The 21,427-nt window shown below is 41.4% G+C and overlaps 2 protein-coding genes across 3 annotated transcripts in view; one reads left to right on the top strand and one right to left on the bottom strand.

The window, feature by feature from the left end:
• The window catches only part of llgl1 (LLGL scribble cell polarity complex component 1), a 36,541-nt gene extending 32,612 nt beyond the window's left edge, over positions 1-3,929 (top strand). The window contains exons 22-24 of one of the 2 annotated variants that reach the window (XM_028042293.1): positions 611-746; positions 824-906; positions 2,588-3,929. In XM_028042293.1, the coding sequence (XP_027898094.1) occupies positions 611-746; positions 824-902 (215 nt within the window). In that variant the 3' untranslated portion in view covers positions 903-906; positions 2,588-3,929. The remainder of the gene's footprint in view (positions 1-610; positions 747-823; positions 907-2,587) is intronic. The other variant, XM_028042292.1, reaches the window with a different exon arrangement.
• An 868-nt stretch (positions 3,930-4,797) lies between these two features.
• Positions 4,798-21,191, bottom strand: flii (FLII actin remodeling protein). The gene is made up of 31 exons (XM_028042431.1): positions 21,046-21,191; positions 19,048-19,158; positions 16,987-17,058; positions 16,806-16,886; positions 16,476-16,723; positions 16,263-16,366; positions 14,892-15,067; positions 14,643-14,800; positions 14,480-14,564; positions 13,748-13,895; positions 13,491-13,621; positions 12,787-12,894; positions 12,542-12,646; positions 12,271-12,450; positions 12,088-12,170; positions 11,823-11,897; positions 11,532-11,615; positions 11,259-11,430; positions 11,053-11,160; positions 10,771-10,962; positions 9,754-9,852; positions 9,576-9,665; positions 9,358-9,497; positions 8,542-8,776; positions 8,312-8,466; positions 8,169-8,229; positions 7,964-8,092; positions 7,099-7,205; positions 6,898-7,003; positions 6,741-6,806; positions 4,798-6,058 (listed from the first exon to the last, which is right to left on the bottom strand). Exons 1-31 carry the CDS (start codon positions 21,106-21,108, stop codon positions 5,924-5,926), a joined length of 3,807 nt encoding a protein of 1,268 aa, XP_027898232.1. The 5' UTR covers positions 21,109-21,191; the 3' UTR covers positions 4,798-5,923.
• Between the last annotated feature and the right edge of the window lie 236 nt (positions 21,192-21,427).

Genomic DNA, 21,427 nt, shown 5'->3' on the forward strand with positions numbered 1-21,427 from the left:
AATTACTTTTTTAAAGTTCAAACTTAGAAGTTTATAAACTTTTAGCAGACTAGCAGAGGTACTGTTTTTTTTCCCTGTTTGTTTTGTTTTGCAAATGAAATATTAGTCGTGTTTCTATAAGGTGTTGCCTTAAAATGAAGACCAACTAGAAATTTGAAAAGTTAAAATTAGCTTAGTCTGGTTTAGCATCACTCAGCAACTTAGCTGCATTTCCATTAATCTTAAAATTGTGCAGTTATATATTTCGAAAATAAATTTGCTTAATGGAAAGTGCATTTCGCAGCGCTGCAGTACAAACTTTTTTTCACATCACACCAGTCATGTGATCAACAACCGGATGTTACTACTGGCAGAAAAAATAAAGACGACAACAGGAAGTGGTAGGAGAATGATGGCGCGGATTTTTTTTTATTACTATTTTTAAACTCAACGTGTGATTTTAATTGTGAAATTGCGTCCCCTCCCCCGACTTTAGCAGAATATCAACAGAATTTAGCGCACATTTGTAATGGAAACGCACCTTTACACCCAACATGCAACACACCACGATCAGCAGCCCGGATGTAAAGTGAATCATTTGCTCCACGATGTGTGGATTCCTCCCTCTCAGGGCGAACGGAGGAGTCTCCCTGCACCCTGTCTTCTCCCATCCTGGAGACGCCGCTGGACTCCCCCCTCAGCTGCGCCAATCTCACCCTGGACACCACCGGGGAGATCACCGTGGAGGACGTCAGGGACTTCCTAACGTAAGCACCGGACCAAAAGTCTCCGCTAGTGTTCCTTTGGGAGGCCCCAAACCAATCGGGAGCGCTTTGTGTTTCAGGACTGTGGACGAGGCCGAGAATAACCTGAGGAACATGAAGGAGGAAGAGGGACGCTCCGCTGGCATCCTCATCAACTGAAGAGGTGAAGAGTAGCTGCTTCTTACACAAACTGAAGCTGTAGATTAGCTTTTGCTGACGGATGCGTCAGACTGGAGGTCTTCTTTGCGCTCCGTGCGGCGCACGCACCTGTTTGTGATTGAGCCGGTCCGGCTTGTTCGAACTTCAAAGAGCAGTTCTGTCTGAGCGTCGCATTCCTGCGCTGCGTTTCCATCCAGGCAGACGCTGTCAGAGGTTCGCTCTGAGGCTCACACACACACGTTCCCATATTTCTATCCAGAACTGTGTTTTAGGACAGGCATAAACAAAATAAACATTTTTGGTTCTCTACTGCCTCCTGGTGGTCAGACTAAAATGTCACAAACCGCAGAGGCATTCTAAGCTGAATGATGTTTTTTGAAAGTATTTTTATCACCTCTTGTGTTTCAAGATTGTCTACCTCCAAAAACGATTTTTTACTTTTTTTTCTCTAACAAATAGAAATCTGAAATGTGTGGTGTGCATGTGTTATCAGACTCCCTGAGTCGATCCTTCACTGAAACAAAACACTGATGCAATTGTAGTCATTTTGGGCATGAATCCATTAGCTTTACTAATTTTTCCTTGTTAGATTTGATGGAAAATAAAAAGATTTAAGTGTCTCTCATCTAGAGCTGCTGTAAACAAATATTTTAGTAATCAAGTAATCTATCGATTATTCTTACGATTAATCGAGTAATCGGATAAAAAAATGTATAAAATAAAATATTGGTAAATCTGGCATAATACCAGTGTTGCTATCAGATATCAATATCAGTCCAATTTTTCATTTTTGAGCATCCCCAGGGGATGAAAGTAAGAATGGGGGGAGCAAGTTCAGACTGGGATGATATGAAATTTATTGTGCGGTTCGTCCGTAAAGCTGCACTTACACTGTAACCATCAACTACTCAGCCTCCCGCCTTGTTCAGTCTATCCGCTCACCTGTATAAATACTCCCGCAGCGCTCTTCCCGCCGTTCGCTGTCAACCAGCAGCTCCCGGAGGAGAAAGGCTGCCGTACTCCAGGCATCGCGCCAGTCATTTAGGGATGTCGATTGGTCCCCCAAAAACGATGAAAACCCGGGCATTATCATTAATCAATAAAATCCCCACGGGCCGAACTTGAAAATTGGACGTTATGCCGCTAACACTTAGCATTCGTCAACAACTCAGAGGCGGAAGTCAGAGCTCCGCGCAACGCAAATAATATTCTGGCCGGAACACAGTGCATTAAATATTAAAACATAAATTAACGAAGCTTCGAGGCAGGTAAATTTTCCTCGAGGAATTTTGATAATCAAGGTACTCAAATCATTCGAGGAATCGTTTCAGCCCTACTCATCCCTAGTGAGTTGTTTTTACGTCTGGACTTTGACTAGGCCACTCTAATACACAAACATTTGATCTAAACTATTCTACTGCAGTTGTATATGTTGAAGCTCTTCCTCAAGTCTTTGCTGACCCTTTCAGGTTTTCCTCCAGGAAACAGATGGACTGTGTTAACTAATTGCGTGTCTTCTGAGTTGCACTTTATTTAGGGGTGTCAGAGTAAAGCTGGTCACAAGCTGGTTTTGAGCAGCCATTTTGTTGTTAAGGAGGTGGTCTAATAGGAATGTTAGGAATGGTAATAATGACACTGCTCTCTCTTCTGAAGCGTCACGAATCTGTTCATTGTCTTTTCTTCAGCTGCAGCCCGTTGATGTTCACTCATGATTTCTTTCTGGTTTCGTTGAAGAGCTTCCTGGAGCAACTCGAGTGGTTTCCTCTGGATTTCAGTGCTGGACCACAAACATCTGAAATGGAGCCACCGAGGATCTGTCCCTCTATCCCTTATTGACCTGGCACAAGCAGGGAAGGAAGTTTTCTAGATTTCTCCTGCTGGACGAACAAACTGTTTACCCATAACCACTTTGGAAACGCGACAGTCCCCCGCTCCACACATGCAGACACAGAAGGCCCAGCGCAGGTAGCATCATGAACGGACACGTCCTCCTCTGCACTCTGAATGCGACTCGGCTGACTTTGTGAGGTTTCTGCACGGTTGGAGCCGGACGCTGTGCTCTGTCGCTAAACGTGCCACTCGATGGGATGGAATCGCAGTAAAACAGAAGGTTCGAGGTTTTAAGTGTGGTAAATTTAAAACAAAAAAGGCAAATGAAGTATTTTTTTGGGGGGGAAAGTTGTAGCATCTCCATTCCTCTGGATTCCAACAAAAACTGCTGATTTCTTTTCTTTTTTCTTTTTTTTGAGGCTATCTAGGATATGAGTAGGTTTATGTTGGCATTGAAGAAACGAGTACTGGAACAATATAGGTGTTTTATACAGTGAAGATTGTTGCTCTATTGAATGTTTTTATGCTTATATGAGAAAAGTATAGATATTTTAATAACAAATAGTTTGGGGGGTAAAGAGGAATATTCCACACTGATTTAAAAGGGAACCAGCTGGAGAAACTATTAGGAATCATTGGGAACCAACACAAGATGATGTTTACCGTTTATGTAGCAAATAAAGTTAAACTTTTTATCATCTGCTCAAGTTGAAAAGTAGGATTTAAATAAAATGTTTTTTTCATATAGAAAATGGGAATAAAATTTGGAAAAAGGTGAGGGAAATGTAAGTGGTTCAATAAGTTTGTAAAGTGTAAAATGGTGCATTGTGGGTCATGTAGCCGGTGACCTTCCATCTGCAGTGTTTTTAAACCCTTTTAATGTTTTACAACCTCTCTGCGGGGTCAACGAGGTCGGAACCCTAAAAACAAACAAAAGCTAGGTGTAAAACCTGGAGTACAACTTCACTAATGTAGCTCAGCTGGTAGGATCATTGAATCACCTTTTTGTTTTGTTTTTTTATGTGTCCTGAATGGGACATGTCATTAACCTTTTCATGCTACATGCAGCACAGCTTAGAATTTTAATCCCACCACTGAGATGAGTTGTTCAGTTCCATTTGTAGGAATTAATGAAGCTGTTTAGCATTTTGGTTGGTGAACAATTGTGAATGTTAATAAAATGTGTTTACTCTGAAACCCTCCGTTTGTTTGTAATAATTTAACTGCGAAAATGCAAAATTGAGAGACGCTCTGATTACACAAATGTTCAGCATTGAACGGATTGTCTGATCCTGCCATGAATCGACAATATATATATATATATATAGGGAGCAGAGTCACTTCAAAATGGAGTTCATTCTTTAAAACCGTTCCTGTCCGAATTTACTTTTACCGGCACTTAAAATGTCAAGCAGTAACTAAATTATATAATTTCTGCAACAGGTATGTAAAGTAAATAAACTCAATAGAGCCTACCTGGCTGTATCTAACCACTAGAGGGTGTCAAAGCTCTAATTAGATCCTTGTATCAAGCTAGTTAGCATAGCCACCGATGACGACAGATAAAGTTTTTCTGTAACGGTAAGTTGCTTCCCCGCCATTGGCTCATTAAACAGCGCGTGAAGAAGCATTGACGGTTGTAAGACACGCCTCCTGGCTCTGATTGGCTGATTTCAATCTGACTGTCTTTCTAGACGGTAGTAGAACCACAGGCAGGAACGGCAGAGCTCGATTCCACCCCATATAATCCGTTTCAAATTATACTGTCAGGATAGTTTTAACATGTAAAACATTTTTGGTAGAAGTTAACTACTCTGTTAAAGCTCTTACTCTTCTCTTACCATGTACTCAGAGATTTGAGAATATAATTTTTTTTGATAGCTTGAGCAAAGTTTATTCCAACCCTTAAAAATGTAAAACAATGGCTGAGACCGTATTGGTCGCTGCTGCATCTATTCTCTGAGTGTCAAAACATTTTTTTAAGATTTAAAATGCATCAGAGAGAGAAAATTGCAGCCTGGTCTGTATTCTAACTTGACGCTTCAAAAGGACCAGAAACACAAAGTTGATGTGACGTTTTTATTTTATATAAAATACATAAATAAAGCATCTGCAGGTGGCATCAGGAGCGTGCGCGCGCATTTAGAGACACGGATATGTGCAGGAATCACACGCCAACAGGCATATAAATCACCTCATAAAAATATAAAGAAGTATGAGACATATTGCAGTCAGCTGATCCCTTCCCCTGACCAATACCTGCACTCTACACAGGTCGCACGATCACAAGATAAACTACAGTCATCTGGTGAACTTGATTCGACTCCTCTGAGCCAGAAGTCCCTCTGTACACGGAGACACGCGTGATATGATGAAAACACTCTGGTCTTCTGAAGATCTGAGCCTGGTTGCTGTAAAACGCCTCCAACAGAAGAATACAGTAAGGTCATTTAGTTTCAGCCTATCCCAGGCTTTACTGATTGCACATTGAAACAAACAAAAAAAAAAACGTAATCTTGCAGTCTGACCTCTAGAAAACGTCTTTGGCCAAATAGATGTAAAACTAGATTTTCACAACTAAACAGCAACAAACAAAATCACCCACAGCAAAGAGCTGTTTTGCATTCAGAATCAGTGGGAAATTAATACGATAAAAGTGACAAAACTAAAGAGAAGAGCGCTTTAAAATGAAAAGGGGGGGAAGAAGCGTAAAAACATGTAATAAGTATTAGGCTGACATTCCTCAATTAATCCCTCAAAGTTGAAAAATATCAACAAAAAAGTACATTTGTGCCTTAAAACTGCTTGGATAAGCTGAGCGAACGGCACCTCGTCCCCTGGAAACCAGTCAAAGCAGCACAATAAGAGACGATATGTCAGGTGAAAAACCTTCCCTTAGATTTCATAAATCCCTCTGTACATTTTAAAAGATAATTCTCTTATTTGACAGTAATATTCAAGCTTGTGTAAATAAAAATTCATAGAAAAAAAATTGCATTATTTTTGCCATCATTCTCAGACTTTAAGCATCCAGGATTTTTTGTTTTCCTCTGGAAGATTTGGGGATGTTGGGTTAAAATCCTGGTAGGTTTTGGCTGCAGGATGGAGGGAAAAACAGGAGCCTCAGATTACTGGTTTAAGCAAAACCCCTACGTGGCAGCGGATTGGCTGGGTGGATGTGTGTGTTCGGCCTATGAGGGAGGGGCTTTGAAGGGCCCCCAGGCATGGAAGCAGCGGGTGAAGCAGTGAGGCTCGTTTCCCTTCCGCACCAGGCGCAGCTTCCGCGGATGTTCAGAGTCTTTAGCGCGCATGTGCTGGATGTAAACCTGGAGAGCGGGAGAAACGTTTACACACACTCGTGGACATGACTTTTAGAAATCAGGTAAAAATATGATGTTACACGAGTTCCAGGGTCATTTAAATTAAAACTAGGGCTGTGTAATTTGATCGATTCTAAGATATTTATTTAAAAAAAATTCTCAGAAAGTATTCATTTTTCATCCACGAGCATTGATATATTAAATCCTACTTTGAGTTTCATGTCAAATCCACACGAATTAACAGGCAGCTATCACACATGACATTTTTTACCCAGTTGCACATGTACTTTAAAAATTATATGTAATGAAATAACCAATTAAATAATGAAGGGAAATGGATAAATTACATGATCTAATATAAGTGAATAAGACAAATAAAAGGTTCCTTTTCTGCACAACCAAATACACAAAGTCACAATTAACAACATTAATAACACCATTTATCACACCATCAGTTCAATTAATTTAATCCAAGACAAAATGTCACCAAAATCACTCTGTCCCTCTATAAACATTTATCGAACCATATCGAATAGTATCGTTTGCTGAATATTGTGACATGTATTGCATTATGAGCACAATATCAAGTATCGTATTGTGACATTAGTGTAGCGCTACAGCCCTAATTAAAACTAGAAAACATTAAAGTTTGGGGAAAAGCGGAAGGATCCGGGAGGCTGCTGCTCACCTGACAGGCTTTCAGACTCAGTTTTATCTCCACCTGGCTGGTCTGAGTGCCGACCCACATGTAAACCTGCAGAGGAATGGAAAAACCCAAGGATGCTTAAGGAAACGTCTGAAGCAATCGATCTGACGACGCTGCGTTGTGGGCCGAGCTCGCTCACCTCCTTGCCGTTGTCCAGCAGCATGATGTCGTCGTCGGCCAGGTCGTCCTGGCAGAAGTCGGAGCACTTCTCCGACACGGAGAAATAACCCTTCTCGTTTGAGCACCTGGGGGGGAGAAAAGTCGTAGAATAGGTCGGTGCTCACTGAGAGGTTTCTGTTTGACTGTAGAGGAAGTGAGGCGGCTGCTGCTGCGCTCTCACCTGAAGAGCCGTGCGTATTTCATGTATTCTGCGTCTTCGTCGTACTCTTTCTGAGATCCGATCCCGACCCAGAAGAAGTTCTCCGGCTCCTCGCCCTCGTTGATAACCTACCAGATGATTTTACGGTTTTTAAATCGACAAATGAAAAAAATTTTTTACAACTAAAATACAAAAACAGGCCATCACACAAAAGACTGTAACGACAAGGTTTCTGCCAATTTCTTCTGTTTTCTATAAAGTATGGAGGGAAAAAAGCGACAAAATTATCTAAATACATCATTAAATGATGAATTATGTGTACCATGAAATAAATAAATGTTTAATAAAATACATAAGTAATTTATCTAAATATTAAATGCAAACTTATAATAGCTGATACGTAAAGTTAATTCAATGTGTTTTTAGTTTTTTAATTTATTTCAACCATATTCACATTCAAATACCATAATATTTTTTTTTTCTGTAACCATCTGTTTGCAAAGGACTTAGAAAGAAGTATAAAATTATTTATTCCCTTTCTTTTACATCTTACTTTTTAAACTTTAAACTGTAAGAATGGAAAAATCAAATGGACGGACGAACAGACGGGTGATTTTGTTTTTTGAATATGCAAATGATTCGTAGCTTCCCACCTGTTGTGCAACAACACACATCTCACATCAGCTAACAAGAATTTAAGGAAGCACAATAACTCTAGAACACCATAACCAAGGAAAATGATAATCAAATCATTTTCTTATTCCATACTTGTCCAGACTTTGAAAACACTTTGAATCCAGGAGCCCTAAAAAGACGTAGTAGGCTGAAAATGTGCATTTAAATACATAAATTACAATGTGTAATAGAGATGGAGCCTCTGTTTAACCTGTTTGCTGTAGGTGTCGTCAAACATGGAGTTCATGATGTCCTCGGCCAGCTTGGCCTCGTCAGGGTCGGCGGCCCGGCCCACCCAGGTGTAAACGATGCCCTGGTTATCCGTGCTTTCAAATGGCACCTGAAGAAAAACATCATTCAGTTCCCTTCAACTTCAACTGGAATCAAACGTTTATTTTTTAAATCTCAAAGCAAACCTTGAGTATGAAGCAGAACTCGGAGTTGAGATTGCTGGAGTCTGTACCGATCTGGATGGTCCTGAGCGACGGAGAGGAAAACAAACACATATAACTGGGAGGGGAGACAAAAACCAACAGGAAGTCAGGTGATGGAAGCGCACCTGGTGCAGAGCGCGCTGCCGTTGGTGCGGATGTGATAGAGGGACGGCTGGACTGAGTCGGTGTTCTGTTTCCGCTTCCCTTTGTGGATGATAAACTTCCTCTTGAAGTGCGACAGGAATTTGAGGTTCTCCTGCTGCTGGGTCATACGCACCACCTGGAACAGCGAGAACAAGATGAGAGCTCAGAGCCCGGTTTGGAACCGGAACTAGAACCGTCCAATCCTTCTTGCCTTGAGTTTCCCGGGGAACAGACTCTCAAACTTCTTCTGCAGGGAGAAGGTGAAGGTGAGCCAGCCCATGTTGGACGCCTGCCGGCCCTGCCAGAAGTACACCACACACTGGAAGTCTTCCTCAGGCTGTTTGTCCTCCTCATCCTCATCCCCCTTGCCTCCTCCTCCTCTGCCTTTGCCAGCCTCTCCGTCCTTCTTCTCGTCCTCGTCCTCGTACTCCACGGGAACCCAGTATCTGAAACGACCCGGTCAGATAAGAGTCAAACTCAATGTCCGGGGAACCAAATCTGGTCCACCATAGCTTCTTGTGTGGCCCTCAAGACTGCAGGTGCCAAATTATATCAACCTGTGCTCCAGTTTCCTGTGGTTGTGGAAATTCAGGTAAAAAAAATCTGCAATTACCACATTTCTCACTTTGCATAGCTGCAAATTTTCTACAAAAATGGTCAAAACCATTGGGTTTAACTGACCACTAACTCCCACCTGTAGGTGGCAGTATTTTGTACTTTTACAACACAGCTGCCTCAGGCTTATTTGATGTCAAGTTATTAGTTTGTGATCGATTAAGAAAGTCACAATTAATGTCACCCATAAACGTAAATATTGCAAAGGGATTTTATTGCCCTCCCCAAAAAATTGCAAAATCCTTGAGAGACCGAACAATGTGGAAAGATGTTAAATTTTAGGAACTACTTAAACTGCAAAGACAGCTACTTCTTAATACTTAATACTTTCGTTTGGCCCAAAACAAAAATGAGTTTGACACCCTTGGATTAGAGCGACGCGGGAATGAAAAAGCAGATAAGGGTGGAGTACCTGCACAGGAAGACGTAGCAGTCCTGGGTGTAGAAGTGACCGAACTCCTCCTCGGGAAGGCGGGTGAACTTCTTCCCCTCCAGGACGAAGCCCTCCATGCCGTCCAGATCCTCGTTCCACTCCTCCATCAGCTGCTCCGCCTAGAAACGGGAGGAGCTTGTAGCCGTCATCTTTACACAGTAGTCAGAGCAGTAGCCTGGCAACCGCGAGGCGTTTACCTCGGTGAGCGGCATGGCGGGCTGCCGGGGGAGGAACAGCGCCGTGAGGTCAGTCTTCATCTGGTCCTTCTGCTCCGCGTCCTTCTTCACCTGAGAGGAAACGCACGGAACGCGTTAAAAATTGGGTCTTGTCTGTATTAAACTAAAAAAAACCCCCCAAAAAACAGTGATGACTCACTTTGCCCTGCAGGTTATCCTTTTGCTGCACAGTCTCAGCGGCTCTGGTGTAGTCCACCTTCAAAACATCGTCCCAGTTCTTAAACTTGGATTTAAACACCTAAAAAAACGAGAAAGAGGAGAATTAAAACACACAGAGGGTTGAAAGTCACATTAATCATTAATTCAGGGCTGGGTGATTAATAAAGTTTTTGAAAGATTTTAATTTTTTTTTTTTCTACCAATGCATTTTCATAGTTCGGGGTCATTTCAACATGACCAAGGCGGCCATCTTGTTTAGTAAGTTTGTTTTACAGCTTCTCTTTATTTGGACATTGAATTCATGTCAACTCCACAATGGAGTATTAGGGCCAGGTTAAGATTTTTATTTGTTTTTATTAAGAGAATAAAGTTATAGTAATATAAAAATACAGCCGTACAACGGAATCAAAATAATACAAGACTAAAGATATTTTAGGAGAACTCCAACATAAAAAATGGGGAAAGTTAACCATCTTGTGAAATTATACTTTGGCAGAAGTTTTACAGAAAATACTTTATATAAATACTTTAGAATCAAATTATTATCATTAGTAGAACTTTGAAAGAATTGTGCAAACAACCGTCTGTTTAAAAGAAAGAACTAAGCTGCTGATGGCAGATCCTGGTAACTCTAATCGAATGTTTTTTTTTCTCATTAAAACTTTTTTCTTGCAATTTTAAGAAGTTTTTTTCGGGTAAATTTGTGTCTTTTTTTCCTGCTAATATGACAATATTCTTGTAATTAAACAAAAATTCTTGTAACCCTGATACTCCGGGGTACAACTCCCAGGAGGAATGAGTCAAATAAAAGCCAATTTCCTCTTTTTTTAAGAAAAGAAACAAAAAAAAAAAACAACTAAGATTAAAACCGGTATTGGGATCTGGAATGAAAGAATAAAACAAAAAAATAAAAAACAAAGAAAAATTGGACATTTTATTTTTGCTGTATCACCCGGTCCTAAATCAAATAGTTAGAAACAATCAGGTAGATGTTCACCTGGCACTCCGTGCCCTCCAGGTTGCGGGTCACGCAGGCGTGTTTGGGTCTGTGCAGCATGGAGCAGACCTCCTGACCCAGCTTCAGGGCGGCGGCCCGGACCAGACGCGGAGACTTCCTGCCGATCCAGATGAAGACGTCCGACCAGCAGTCCAGGATGTAAACGCCTTTCGTGTCCAGCAGGGACTGAACCTGAGCCGGAGGGATTCGGGGAAAGTTTGTCATTTACAGACCGGGTTTGTTCTCCTCCTGTCCCACCGCTGACTTAGCAGATGAACTCACCAGTCTGAGCTCAGGCAGGGTGTCCAGCTTGATTTTGTGATCTTTGTGCTCCACAGACAGCTTGTAGTTAATCTGAGGCAGCTCCAGGTAGCCGAGACCAAGGCCGACCTGCAGGAGAGAGGAGTCTGTTAAAGCTATGTTACCCACGCTAAAAAAAAAACAAACAAAAAACATTTCCTGAGTTTGGAGGTGACTGAATCAGTTACTTTGTACAGTTTGGGTCTGATGGAGGAGAAATCGTCTGGAACGTGTTTCCTGATCTCCTCTGGTTGTCCTCCCAGCGCCTCCCAGAACCCCGGAGGCTCCTGGTTCTGCATCAGGGTCACGATCTCCGCCTTCCCTTTCCGCTCGTTCTTGTTGATCTTTTCAGCAAACAGCCTGGCGGATTTCAGCACCACAAATCTTTGTGTTGGTACACAGAAGTACTACTTTTTTGTTTTTTTCCTCGTGAGTTACCTTCTTCTGACTCGTTATCTCACCTGGCCTTCGTGGTGCCGCCGAGCGTGGCGTTGGCTCCTCTCCAGATGAAGATCTCCAGCCCCGTGTCCAACAGGAACACAAAGCTGCAAAAACAGAAATTAGAGTTTCAGTTAGAGGCGCAACACTCTTCGGTGTTGGATACCGTCAGTGTAGGAAGAAAACTGCAAGACTGCCTCCCATTCCTACGCCTGTTGCTAATCACTAACTGAAGACGTAAAAGCCATTTAAAAAGTTCCCTCTTCCATCAGTTTGCGTTTGTTTTGAAATAATAACGACGATGCGTCTCTCACCGAGGGTCGAGGGAGGTGCCCTTCGCCGGCACCGACTCCAGTTTGATGTTCTTTTTGCCGTAAACTCGATACAACCTGACAAAAAAACAAGAGATTAAACATCAGGGCAAAGTCAGACTGAGTAGCTCTTCACTTCACATCTACTGGTTAGAAACTCAGAGCATTCTGATCAACTTGCTGAATTTTCTTTTTTCTAAAAGAGTTGCCAGTAAAATTTTAAACTGGAAGAATAAAATAAATAATTAAAAAACAGCTTCAGACCCACCTGATGGTGTAGTGTGTGTCCTCCACAGTGTAAAACCCACTGGCTGTTCCTCCCTCGATGTAGGAGATCTCATTATTAAATACCTGCACCCAACAGGAATCATCTCAACACCATGTAGCGGCTATGCTAACGGAGTAGTTTTTAGCTTAAATGTGCTCGTGTCGGCTTTCTGGTTCTACGTACAGCGCTGAACTCCTCGCTCTCGTCTCCCATCTCCTCTCGGATGGTCCTGCACTCGGCTCCCAGGAAGTTCCTCAGGTTGACGGCGTGGATGGCCGAGCCGGCCTTCTTGTCCAGCGTTGCCTCCTGACCGATCCAGTAGTAGATGTGCCAGTTCAACGCTCCGTTGTCGTCCAGGAAGGTCTGCGTCAGCAGGGAGAGAAAACCCCAAACGGAAATCACCTTCAAGCCGTTCGTCTTCCTTTTTAACGGGACAACAGGCGCCAACTGTTACCTTGAGGACGATGTAGCAGTCCGCCTCGTAGAACTTGCCGTGGAAAGCTTCGTCCACCTGTAGGGGAACGAAGTTCTCGATCTGATACACAGACACTCCGGGAATCTGGGGAAGACAAAACAGGAAAGGAAGTTTATTGCACAAAACGCAGCTAAAATAATTCTTTTTTTTTTTTCCTCACCTGCAGCTTTTGTTTGAGGCCATTTTCTAAAAAAACAAAACTTAAAAAAAAAAAAGAATCTTACCTGCCCCACGTCTTCCATGAAGAACTCGGAGTAATCCAGCTGAGGTTTCTCCAGGCTCTTGTCCCAGCGGCGGACTTTTAGGTCGCCATATTTCAAGTCTCCGTTTTCCTACAAAATACAAACATTTCTTTATAAGCATCTTTTTTTTTAGTCAAACATGTACGCAATGACTTAGCAGTACTAATAATATGTTAAACTGATAATACAAACCTTTTTTTGTGTAAAGTTATGTACATTAAAAAGTCAGTGCTGTTGGTAAAATAAAACTTTTTATAAACAGAAAAAATGGTTTTAGATTCTTCAGTTTGCAAACCTTGAAACTGAAGACAGTAAACTACAAAATGGTTCGAGCTAAGAAAAACATACAGAACTATATAAATAAATTACAATGTCACTTATCTTAATTGTGCAAAAAAATAAATAAATCAATGTGAAATATATTTTAATATGTTGAGAAACTGAACTTTTGGGTTGTTATTACATAAATTAACAGGAATAAACACTTGAAATACGCCACTGTGTGCATTGAATGCAAACATGTTTTTGTTTTTTTTTAAATCGAATTACTTAAATGAACTTTTAAACAATATTGTAATTTATGAAGATTCACTTTACCTTGCAGCTTTGCAGAATTATTCAAACATATTAGAATGAGGTGAAGGTTTTGTTTTTCACAGACGCAGTCGTCTGACAGTTTTTCTTACCTCCATGTTCTTCTTCTCCTGAGCGACGTCGCTCATGCCTTTCAGGACCTGCTTTGCCTGATCGTCCTGCGACGAGTCTTTCTTCCTCCTCAGCCTCATCTTCCTCGCCAGGTGATCTCTGGGGCTGGCGCCTGAACTCAAACAGATATGGATTTAAGATTTCCAACACATAAACAACCTTAATGTACAAAGAAAAAAAACAACAAAACAAAACCACAAACTTTGTTAGAGTTTGAGTCGGAGACAAAGTCACACACCTCCTCCTGCAGCGGCTACAACGGCAGGAGAAGCTCCGGCCAGACGCAGCTGGTTCTGGAGGGAGAAGTCGATGTTGTACCACTCTGCTGCTCGGTCCGCCGGCTTTGGGGGCATCACCAGGTTGGGGTTCTCCCGCACGTCTAAGACCTACGGCAAGAGAAATGTCTTACTGTCAGCACTGAGAGTTGGTCTCGTTTTGTGGTAAACGTGAGCAAGATGCTCTAAAATAGATGCATCTCGAACGGAGAAATAAATCATTTGTGAGAGACGAAAAACCTCTGAAAATTCAGATGTTGACATTTTTTGCAGCGTTTGCATTAAATTAAAGAGAAAACCAGTTAAAATATATTTTTAAAAAGAAAGAAAGATTATCAGTTTTATATTATTTTTGGCAGACATTATTAAGGGTCGCGTATTGCTAAGAAGCAATATGCAAAACGAGGTTCTACACACTAATAACATTAAAAAAAAATAAAAAAACAAGTGTCATAAGTGAGTTGAATAAAAACAGATTTCTTCACTAAATATACAAAGTAAAATTAAACAATACATTTTCCTGCTTTAGTAGACAGAAGTTGGTTTACAAGCATAATGTCCAAATGTATTTGCTTTCTCCAGTCATAAAAGAGCATTTATGAAGTGTCACAGTTTAACTTCATATCAAACCCAAATTAATGTGGTCAACAGTAATAGAAACACCATTAATGTGGTCATTTATAACGGCAGTGTACCTCCAACTCGGTTAAGAAGTGGATGGTTTCCGGCAGCGTCACCAGCCGGTTCTTATTCAGCACCAACTTCTTCAGTTTGTCGCACCTAAACGACACAAAACCAAACATTCAGAGAGCGTTCCAACATTTCTGAGACGACACCGTGTTTGCGTCTACGCCGCACCTGCAGAGGCCCTCTGGGATGAGCTCCAGGTTGTTGTTGGCAGCCATGAACTCCGTCAGGCTGCAGAGTTTGCTCACGCCCGGCGGAAGCCCGTCGAAGTCCAGTTTGTTCGAATTCACATACAGCTTCTTCAGCTTGGACAGCTTGCAGATCGCAGACTGACGGGAGACACAAAAGCAAGCGTTTCACCACCGTTCGGTTTGGGCTCTGGAGTGTAAAAAACGAGGAGCCGGGTGCGGCGGTGCTCACGGGCAGCGAGGTGAGCTGGTTTCGGCTCAGGTTCAGCGTCTCCAGCTGGGTCCACTGGTCGATGCACAGCGACAGCTCAGAGATCTGGTTGCTGCTCAGGTTGAGTCTCTTCAGGCTGCTCAGGGAATACAGGCACTCTGGGACCCGGGTCAGGTCGTTACAGGACAGGTCCACGTCTGGTTCGACGAAGGTGAGAAAAACGGCAAACGTTTATCCAACGGTACAAATGCGACGTCTGAAGTTGCTTGTCCAGAACGCGACCCGGAATGTTTTTCCTCCCAGGATCTTTGCGGTGTTTTCTGTGCGTTTCCACAGCAGAGAGCAATGAAGCTAAAGTTTCTGTAAACCTAAAGGAAACTGGTAACTGTCACAAAACTAAAACTAGTTTCAGGGGTTTTTTTGGTGTGTTTTTTGTCTTTTTTTTTTTTTTTTTTTTTTTGTCGAAAGCGAGTGGACTGAAGTTTCCTGACTTTATTTTTTGTTTTTCAGGAAGGAAGCAGGAAGAAGAGGGAAAGCTGAATTTTATGGATAGCCTGATTTCCCTTTGGGATCAATAAAGTGTTTTTGAATGTGAAATGAATCTGAAGAGTGACGACAGATGTAAAGATGGAGCTTTTAGATAACATAAGAAACAAAATACGGAAGCTCGTGGATTTGTTTGCTCTCCATTTTCTTTTTTCTGAACTCATCCAGATCTGGGAAACTGACATCAAATCCTGGACTTTTCCAGGAGTTGCAGGAACACCAGAAATAAGTTTGAAATGGCAACACTCTGAAACAAGAGTAAACTCCCTCCTAAATCTGAAAAGTTAAGTTTTAAAATATCTGGTGGCACAATTTTCCTGTCCTCCCCTCACAGTTATAAATAGTAATTGCTTTTCTTGGATTTTTTTTATATAATATTAGGTAAATTAGAGCGCTGCATTTCGCATTTTCTTTTTGCATTAACAAGGAAAACAAAACCTCAGGACGCTTAACTGGTGGTTTTATATATAAAAAGAAAATTAATATTGGCCAAAATCTGAATCTACAGGTCGGGTTTTCTAAAGATCAGTCGTCAGCCTGAAAGCTGCACCTCTAGTTGAAAAGCTGTGCTTGCAATCAAAAATACTAATTACTTCTATCTAATAAAGTTAGCAGAAACTAGATAAGAGTTTAAACTAAGATGGCTGAAATAAATATTCAACCAACAGGGAATGCTTAGGATCCTTCCACCACAAAACTCCCTCTATAGTTCAAAGCTACACCCAAAACTATGACCTCCCTACCAGGTTGTTTCCTAGATTCTACCCTGGAAATCTGATTTTGCCCCCCGTTCCTGCAGCTGAAACAACACGGGGTAAAACACTGGCTCCAGAAAAGCTTCGTTACCTGCCAAATTAGTCAGTCCCTCCAAACTGGTGGGCATGTTGCTCTGCGTTCTCTGCGTGTTCCTCAGGTGAAGCGTCTGTAACGCCACCATGGCCGGCAGCTGACTGCTCAGAAACACACAACAGGCCAGCTTGCAGTTTAGCTTAAAAAGCTCCACACACACACTGAATCCGTAACACCAGAGAATTAAAGGTGTGTGTGTGTGTGTTTTACCGCAGCTGTGCGTGCATGAGCGGGTTGTTGTTCAGAGTGAGCGTCTGCAGGTGCACCAGGCGCCTCATCTGGGGCGGCAGGCTGTCCAGCTTGTTGTCGCTCAGGTCCAGGTACAGCAGGTCCGTGAGGTTGATGAACAGCTGGTTGGGAATGGAGTCGATGCTGTTGTGGCTCAGATTCAACACCAGCATGTTCCTGCTGTTCTCCAGGTCCCTGGGGATCTCCGTCAGCTGGTTGTAACTCAGATCCTGTAAAAAAAATAAATAAATAATGAAGTCATATTGTCACTCGTACATGTTAACTAACCAATAACGTGTTGTGGTTTCGCACCAGGACGGAAAGGTCCTCAAGCTGAAAAATGTCATCTGGGACTCCAGAGTTCTTCAGGCTGTTGGCTCTGGCCACCACGGCCTGAACAGGGACGAGACGTGAGACTCCACACAGGAGCAAACAGAAAACAGGGCAAATGCACAAGACTAGTTTCTACAATGTGTGTGTGTGTGTTAGTTACCCGTAGGTTTGGTAAGCTGGAAAGTTCTCCATGTAAGGTGGTCAGGCTGTTGTGACTCACTGAAAGATGTTCCTGAAGATTGGAGAATAAAAAGGTTGCACTCATTAATAAATAGTTCTCTATCCAACGTTGGCTCAGCCCACAGGTTCCCCTCTGAAGTTGTACGTGTCTCTGATGTGCGCTGAACCGGCTTGTCGTTTACAAAATTAGTAATGGCCAACATGGTTATAAGAAGGTCCTTTTGAAGGAGGAGAGAGACAGGGAGGCAAAATGTTGTCGTAAAGCTTAAATGCTTTATTCTTTGAAGCTTGATCCTCCGTTTGTTTTCAAACATGTAGAATTTCAGCATTTAGGAAGTCTGTAAATGTAAGGATCTACTTTCTCTAGGGAATAAACACAGACTGTCTTTGTAAACTACTAATTTTAGAAGCTAAAAAAAAAGTTTAAAATATAAACAATTGGTTGGAAAAATTAAGAAACATGATCCTGGTCAAAGACAAAATTATGATTATTTGTAACGACTCACTGAGTATGAAAACTCATTTTATTCACAGACTTTTCTAGTGTCTAATCATAAGGCTGATATAACATTAAGTTAGGAAAAAAAACATCACAGCATTTAGCACCTCGCAAAGATAAACAACATTTATCTTTTTCTTGTGGAATGCTCTGTTTAAAAATCTTGCCATTATTCATTTACAAATATGCTATTATTTTAGAATAAAAGTAGCTCATACGTGTTTCACGTTAAGGTGTGACCCCAGGCAGAGTGGGCCACGTTACATCAACCGACCATAAGCTGCAGCGACCAATACGGCCTCTCACAAGGCTCCTTCCAAATCACCTGATTACAAATTTCACTATATTTAGAGTTTTACAGGGACTTCTGCTATTTACGTTTACATATCCTGAGAGTAACAGAGAAAGTGATGTTTAGTATTTTATAAAAATTTTGACCTTTTTCGAAAATCAAAATAATCACAAATTTGATTAATTGCACCTCGATATGCTGAGCTGTAACTAAACAATTATGAGACAGTTAAATAGGGAAGGACACAAAATATAGTGATATTTTAACTAAACAATTATCAAAGTGACAAAACTAAACCGTCTCAGAAATCCAGGGATCGTTTCTGTTAAACGGAAATAAAGTTTTTAGTATTTTCTGAAAGTATGTAATAAAACTTCTCTGGCATGTTTACAGTGACTTGTCTCAAATAGCCACATACAAATGAAATTTAATTCTTTCTTATGATTCACTATGATAGAGCATGGACATTGCAACAGTCAAGAACCAAACATTTAAAGACATATTTCATTTGAGAAGCTATAAGGCTCCAGGAGAGACTGTGTGTTCAAGAGAAATGATTCGCCCTCGCATAGAGTCGTGTTCTTTGGTTACGACGAGACAAAACGGGATCAATTTCGAGGACTGCAAAGACTTTCGATCGAGCAACATGGAAACCGACGTCGACACTTTGATCAGAAAGAAAAACGAACCTGTCCGTCTAACTGGATCGGTAAAGCACTCAAGCGCTCTTCAATAAACACGAGGCATTAAATGTTTAATACAGCGTCCCTCCAGAAACGCTCACAGCGCCCATTAGGAATAAAATAACTGCATTAAGCTACAAGAGCAAAAGCTTTTAAAGTGGGAGGAAAGAGCTCCCAATTGTTTCAGCTCAGCTTTGAACAATAAAATAAAAACAAGTTGAAATAATTTGCTCTGTTTTGAGCAATTCTGTTAAAAAGGTGGTTAATAATTTTTTATTTATCACTTCTTTGTTTTGGGAAAACAATCTATTTAGTAAAAATAACCAACTTCTTAACCCACAGGCCCTTTGTTTTCCAAAGATGAGGCTGCAGATAATCTAGTCTAGTTATTTTCCAACAACTTCTGTCCTGACTGTTTAGGATGTTTTCTGCTTCCACAACCTGGTACTCTGCCATCAACTGAAAGACTGAGAGATCATAGCGTCAACACGGTGATACCGCATAAAAATAAAAAAAAATGCTATAAATATTTGGGGTGATTAAACAAAATCAGTTGAAATAACTCACCAGCTTCTGGAGAGAGGCCAGCTCCTCTGGGAGGTAACAAAGTCCCGTCCTGTTCAGCTTCAGCCATCGCAGGCTGCTCATACACTTGACGTGTTCAGGGAAGTATCCTCCCTGCAGGGACAGACACAAAGAGAGAGATGGGAGGGTAGTTGGGGAGAAAAAACACTGGAAACGCAATTAAGACAAGAACTGACTTGAAAACAATAAACCAAACTGGAGATATGGAGTGTAAGTTTCTATAAGGCCAGAGAAACGTTTCAAACCTGATCAGACAGAATGAATGAAAGCAGCAAGTTGAACACCTGGCTTAATCTGTGACGACTTCTTGATATTACAGAGGTCAAATCTGTGCATCATTGAAACAATAACTGCGTATGTAACCCAAAAATAAACACTGTTAATCTGTGAGTGTATTTATAGTCTGTTACAGAGAAGCAAGAGAACACAGATGACGTAACCTGGCTTACTTGCAAGAAAATGAACTGTGTTTTTGTTTTAATAGTGATTTTATTATTTTAATGACTAGTCAAAATCTGAAATAAAGCCTATTACATACAATTAATAGATTTACATTTTCAGGTACAACAAAATTCAGAAAGTAAACTGCCAGTACAGCAGCGAGAGGTAAGTCTAGGTTTCTCAGTTTATATCTTCAGCTCACTTCTGAGATTTTCCATAGCTCTGAGTTCTGGAGGCTGGTTCGTTCATCATCATAACCCCTGCATGACCCAACTCCAAGGTTCTGGTTCAGGGATGCTGAGACATTATTTACATAAAAGTGGTAAAGTTGTCCCGTTCCCAAAAAAAAGAACCCCAGGGCATGAACTTTCTACTTCCTCGTTTGACTCTAGGAAATGAAGTTCTTTCTCTTCTTCCAAACAATTTAGGTTGATCCCAAGGAGCTCAAACTTGGCCTCGTCTGACCACAGTACTTTCAAAGGTTTTATCTTTTTTTTACTGTCTAACTTATGCCAGACATGCACAAATGATTCTGGATGTGTGTGCTGCAATATTTCAATCCGTGTTGCTTTAAGGGTCTGTGTCCTGCAACTTTTTGTTGTGTCCCTGTGGTACCACCGGACTTCAAATCACTCCAGAGTGCAGCTGATAAATTCCCTCTCCTTGTTATAATCCTCTCTCTACAAGCCCACCTCTTAATGGCTTGAAAGAATGAGAGCCTTAGAGTGACCTAGTCAAAGTCCAGACTTGACAAGATGCTGCTGATTGACCTGAAACAAGAGCGTTCAAGCTCAAAAGCCCTTAAATGTGCCTGAATTAGTGGGCCAAAATCTCTCTGCTGTGCTGGAAGAAGAATCACTACCAGATGTCAAAACCGCCTGATTGCAATTGTTGTTGTCATCAATACGGTCCCTCTCAATTAATTAGTACACAGAATGAGGTCAAGTTATGACATTTTGGCCAATCATTGAGCAAACAAAGGCTGTCAGGACATACGGTAGTCATGACAACACTGGTTGATTTCAATCTCTCAACATGCTCTGACGGGTTCAACAAACTGCACTATGTTATCTAACGTAAACTGCAGAACCGGTCCATATCTGGCCTAGATTGTAACAACAGTAAAAAAAAAATTTAAAAAAAATGTATCGACGCATTCATTACAAGCGACCCTGGAGCAACACGGCTAAAGTTAGCTAAAAGTAAAGCTAAATTAGCAGGGTGACGTGAAGGTGGAAGTGGCTACTTTGACCCAAACTATACTTAATTGCTGAATAAATGACAGACTTGAGAGAAAGCTCGTCACAATTTTCCTTCAATGTACAATTTAGCAGGGAAAAATAAAGAGGTCAATAGTAGCGGACATGAATGCTACTTTGTCATTTTGACAACTGGCTAACGCCCAATGCTCCTAATGTTAAGCTACGCCTCTGTTTCAGCCATTTGTTGCCGATTCTAACACTTGAATTAGCTTCAGCTAAAGCAGGGGGTAAACAAACACTGGTATAAAACTAGGCAAAGTCAACCAAACATCCTTACTTTAAAGTCGTTTCCACTGAGGTCTACCCCCCTAATGAAGGGAAGAACTCCGGTAGCAGCCATTTCTGACTAGTTGATGTCAGCTCCTCCACCCTTAACTGTCTATTTTGGTCCGAAAGGAAGGAGGGTTGTGGCTGTTCTTCTTTATGGTTTTGACAACGTCTGAACACCACACGTTCGAGCACATTACTGCCCCCTTCTGGTTCAGAATGTTGTGGATTCCAAGACGTGGGCGCGCCCCCCAGTGGTGAACAGCGAACATTACGCATTCTCCTCACAAAAAAGTATGAAAAGCATGACACTCCCCACTCCCAACGCAATTTAGTATAATACTGAATTTAATTAAAATTAAATTAACTAAATTAAAGCAGCCTGTTGACTT

Source organism: Xiphophorus couchianus, chromosome 16, assembly GCF_001444195.1.
Source record: "Xiphophorus couchianus chromosome 16, X_couchianus-1.0, whole genome shotgun sequence".
In the NCBI taxonomy this organism is placed as follows: domain Eukaryota; kingdom Metazoa; phylum Chordata; class Actinopteri; order Cyprinodontiformes; family Poeciliidae; genus Xiphophorus; species Xiphophorus couchianus.

What these genes read in the sequence shown, in the direction of transcription:
- flii (XM_028042431.1), bottom strand. Translation starts at nt 21,108, where the DNA reads ATGGCTGCTACCGGAGTTCTTCCCTTCATTAGGGGGGTAGACCTCAGT. An exon ending in TCAGACCCAAACTGTACAAA is followed by an intron (nt 11,161 to 11,258) that starts GTAACTGATTCA and finishes TCTCTCCTGCAG; the next exon opens with GTCGGCCTTGGTCTCGGCTA. An exon ending in TGGAGGGCACGGAGTGCCAG is followed by an intron (nt 9,853 to 10,770) that starts GTGAACATCTAC and finishes TCGTTTTTTTAG; the next exon opens with GTGTTTAAATCCAAGTTTAA.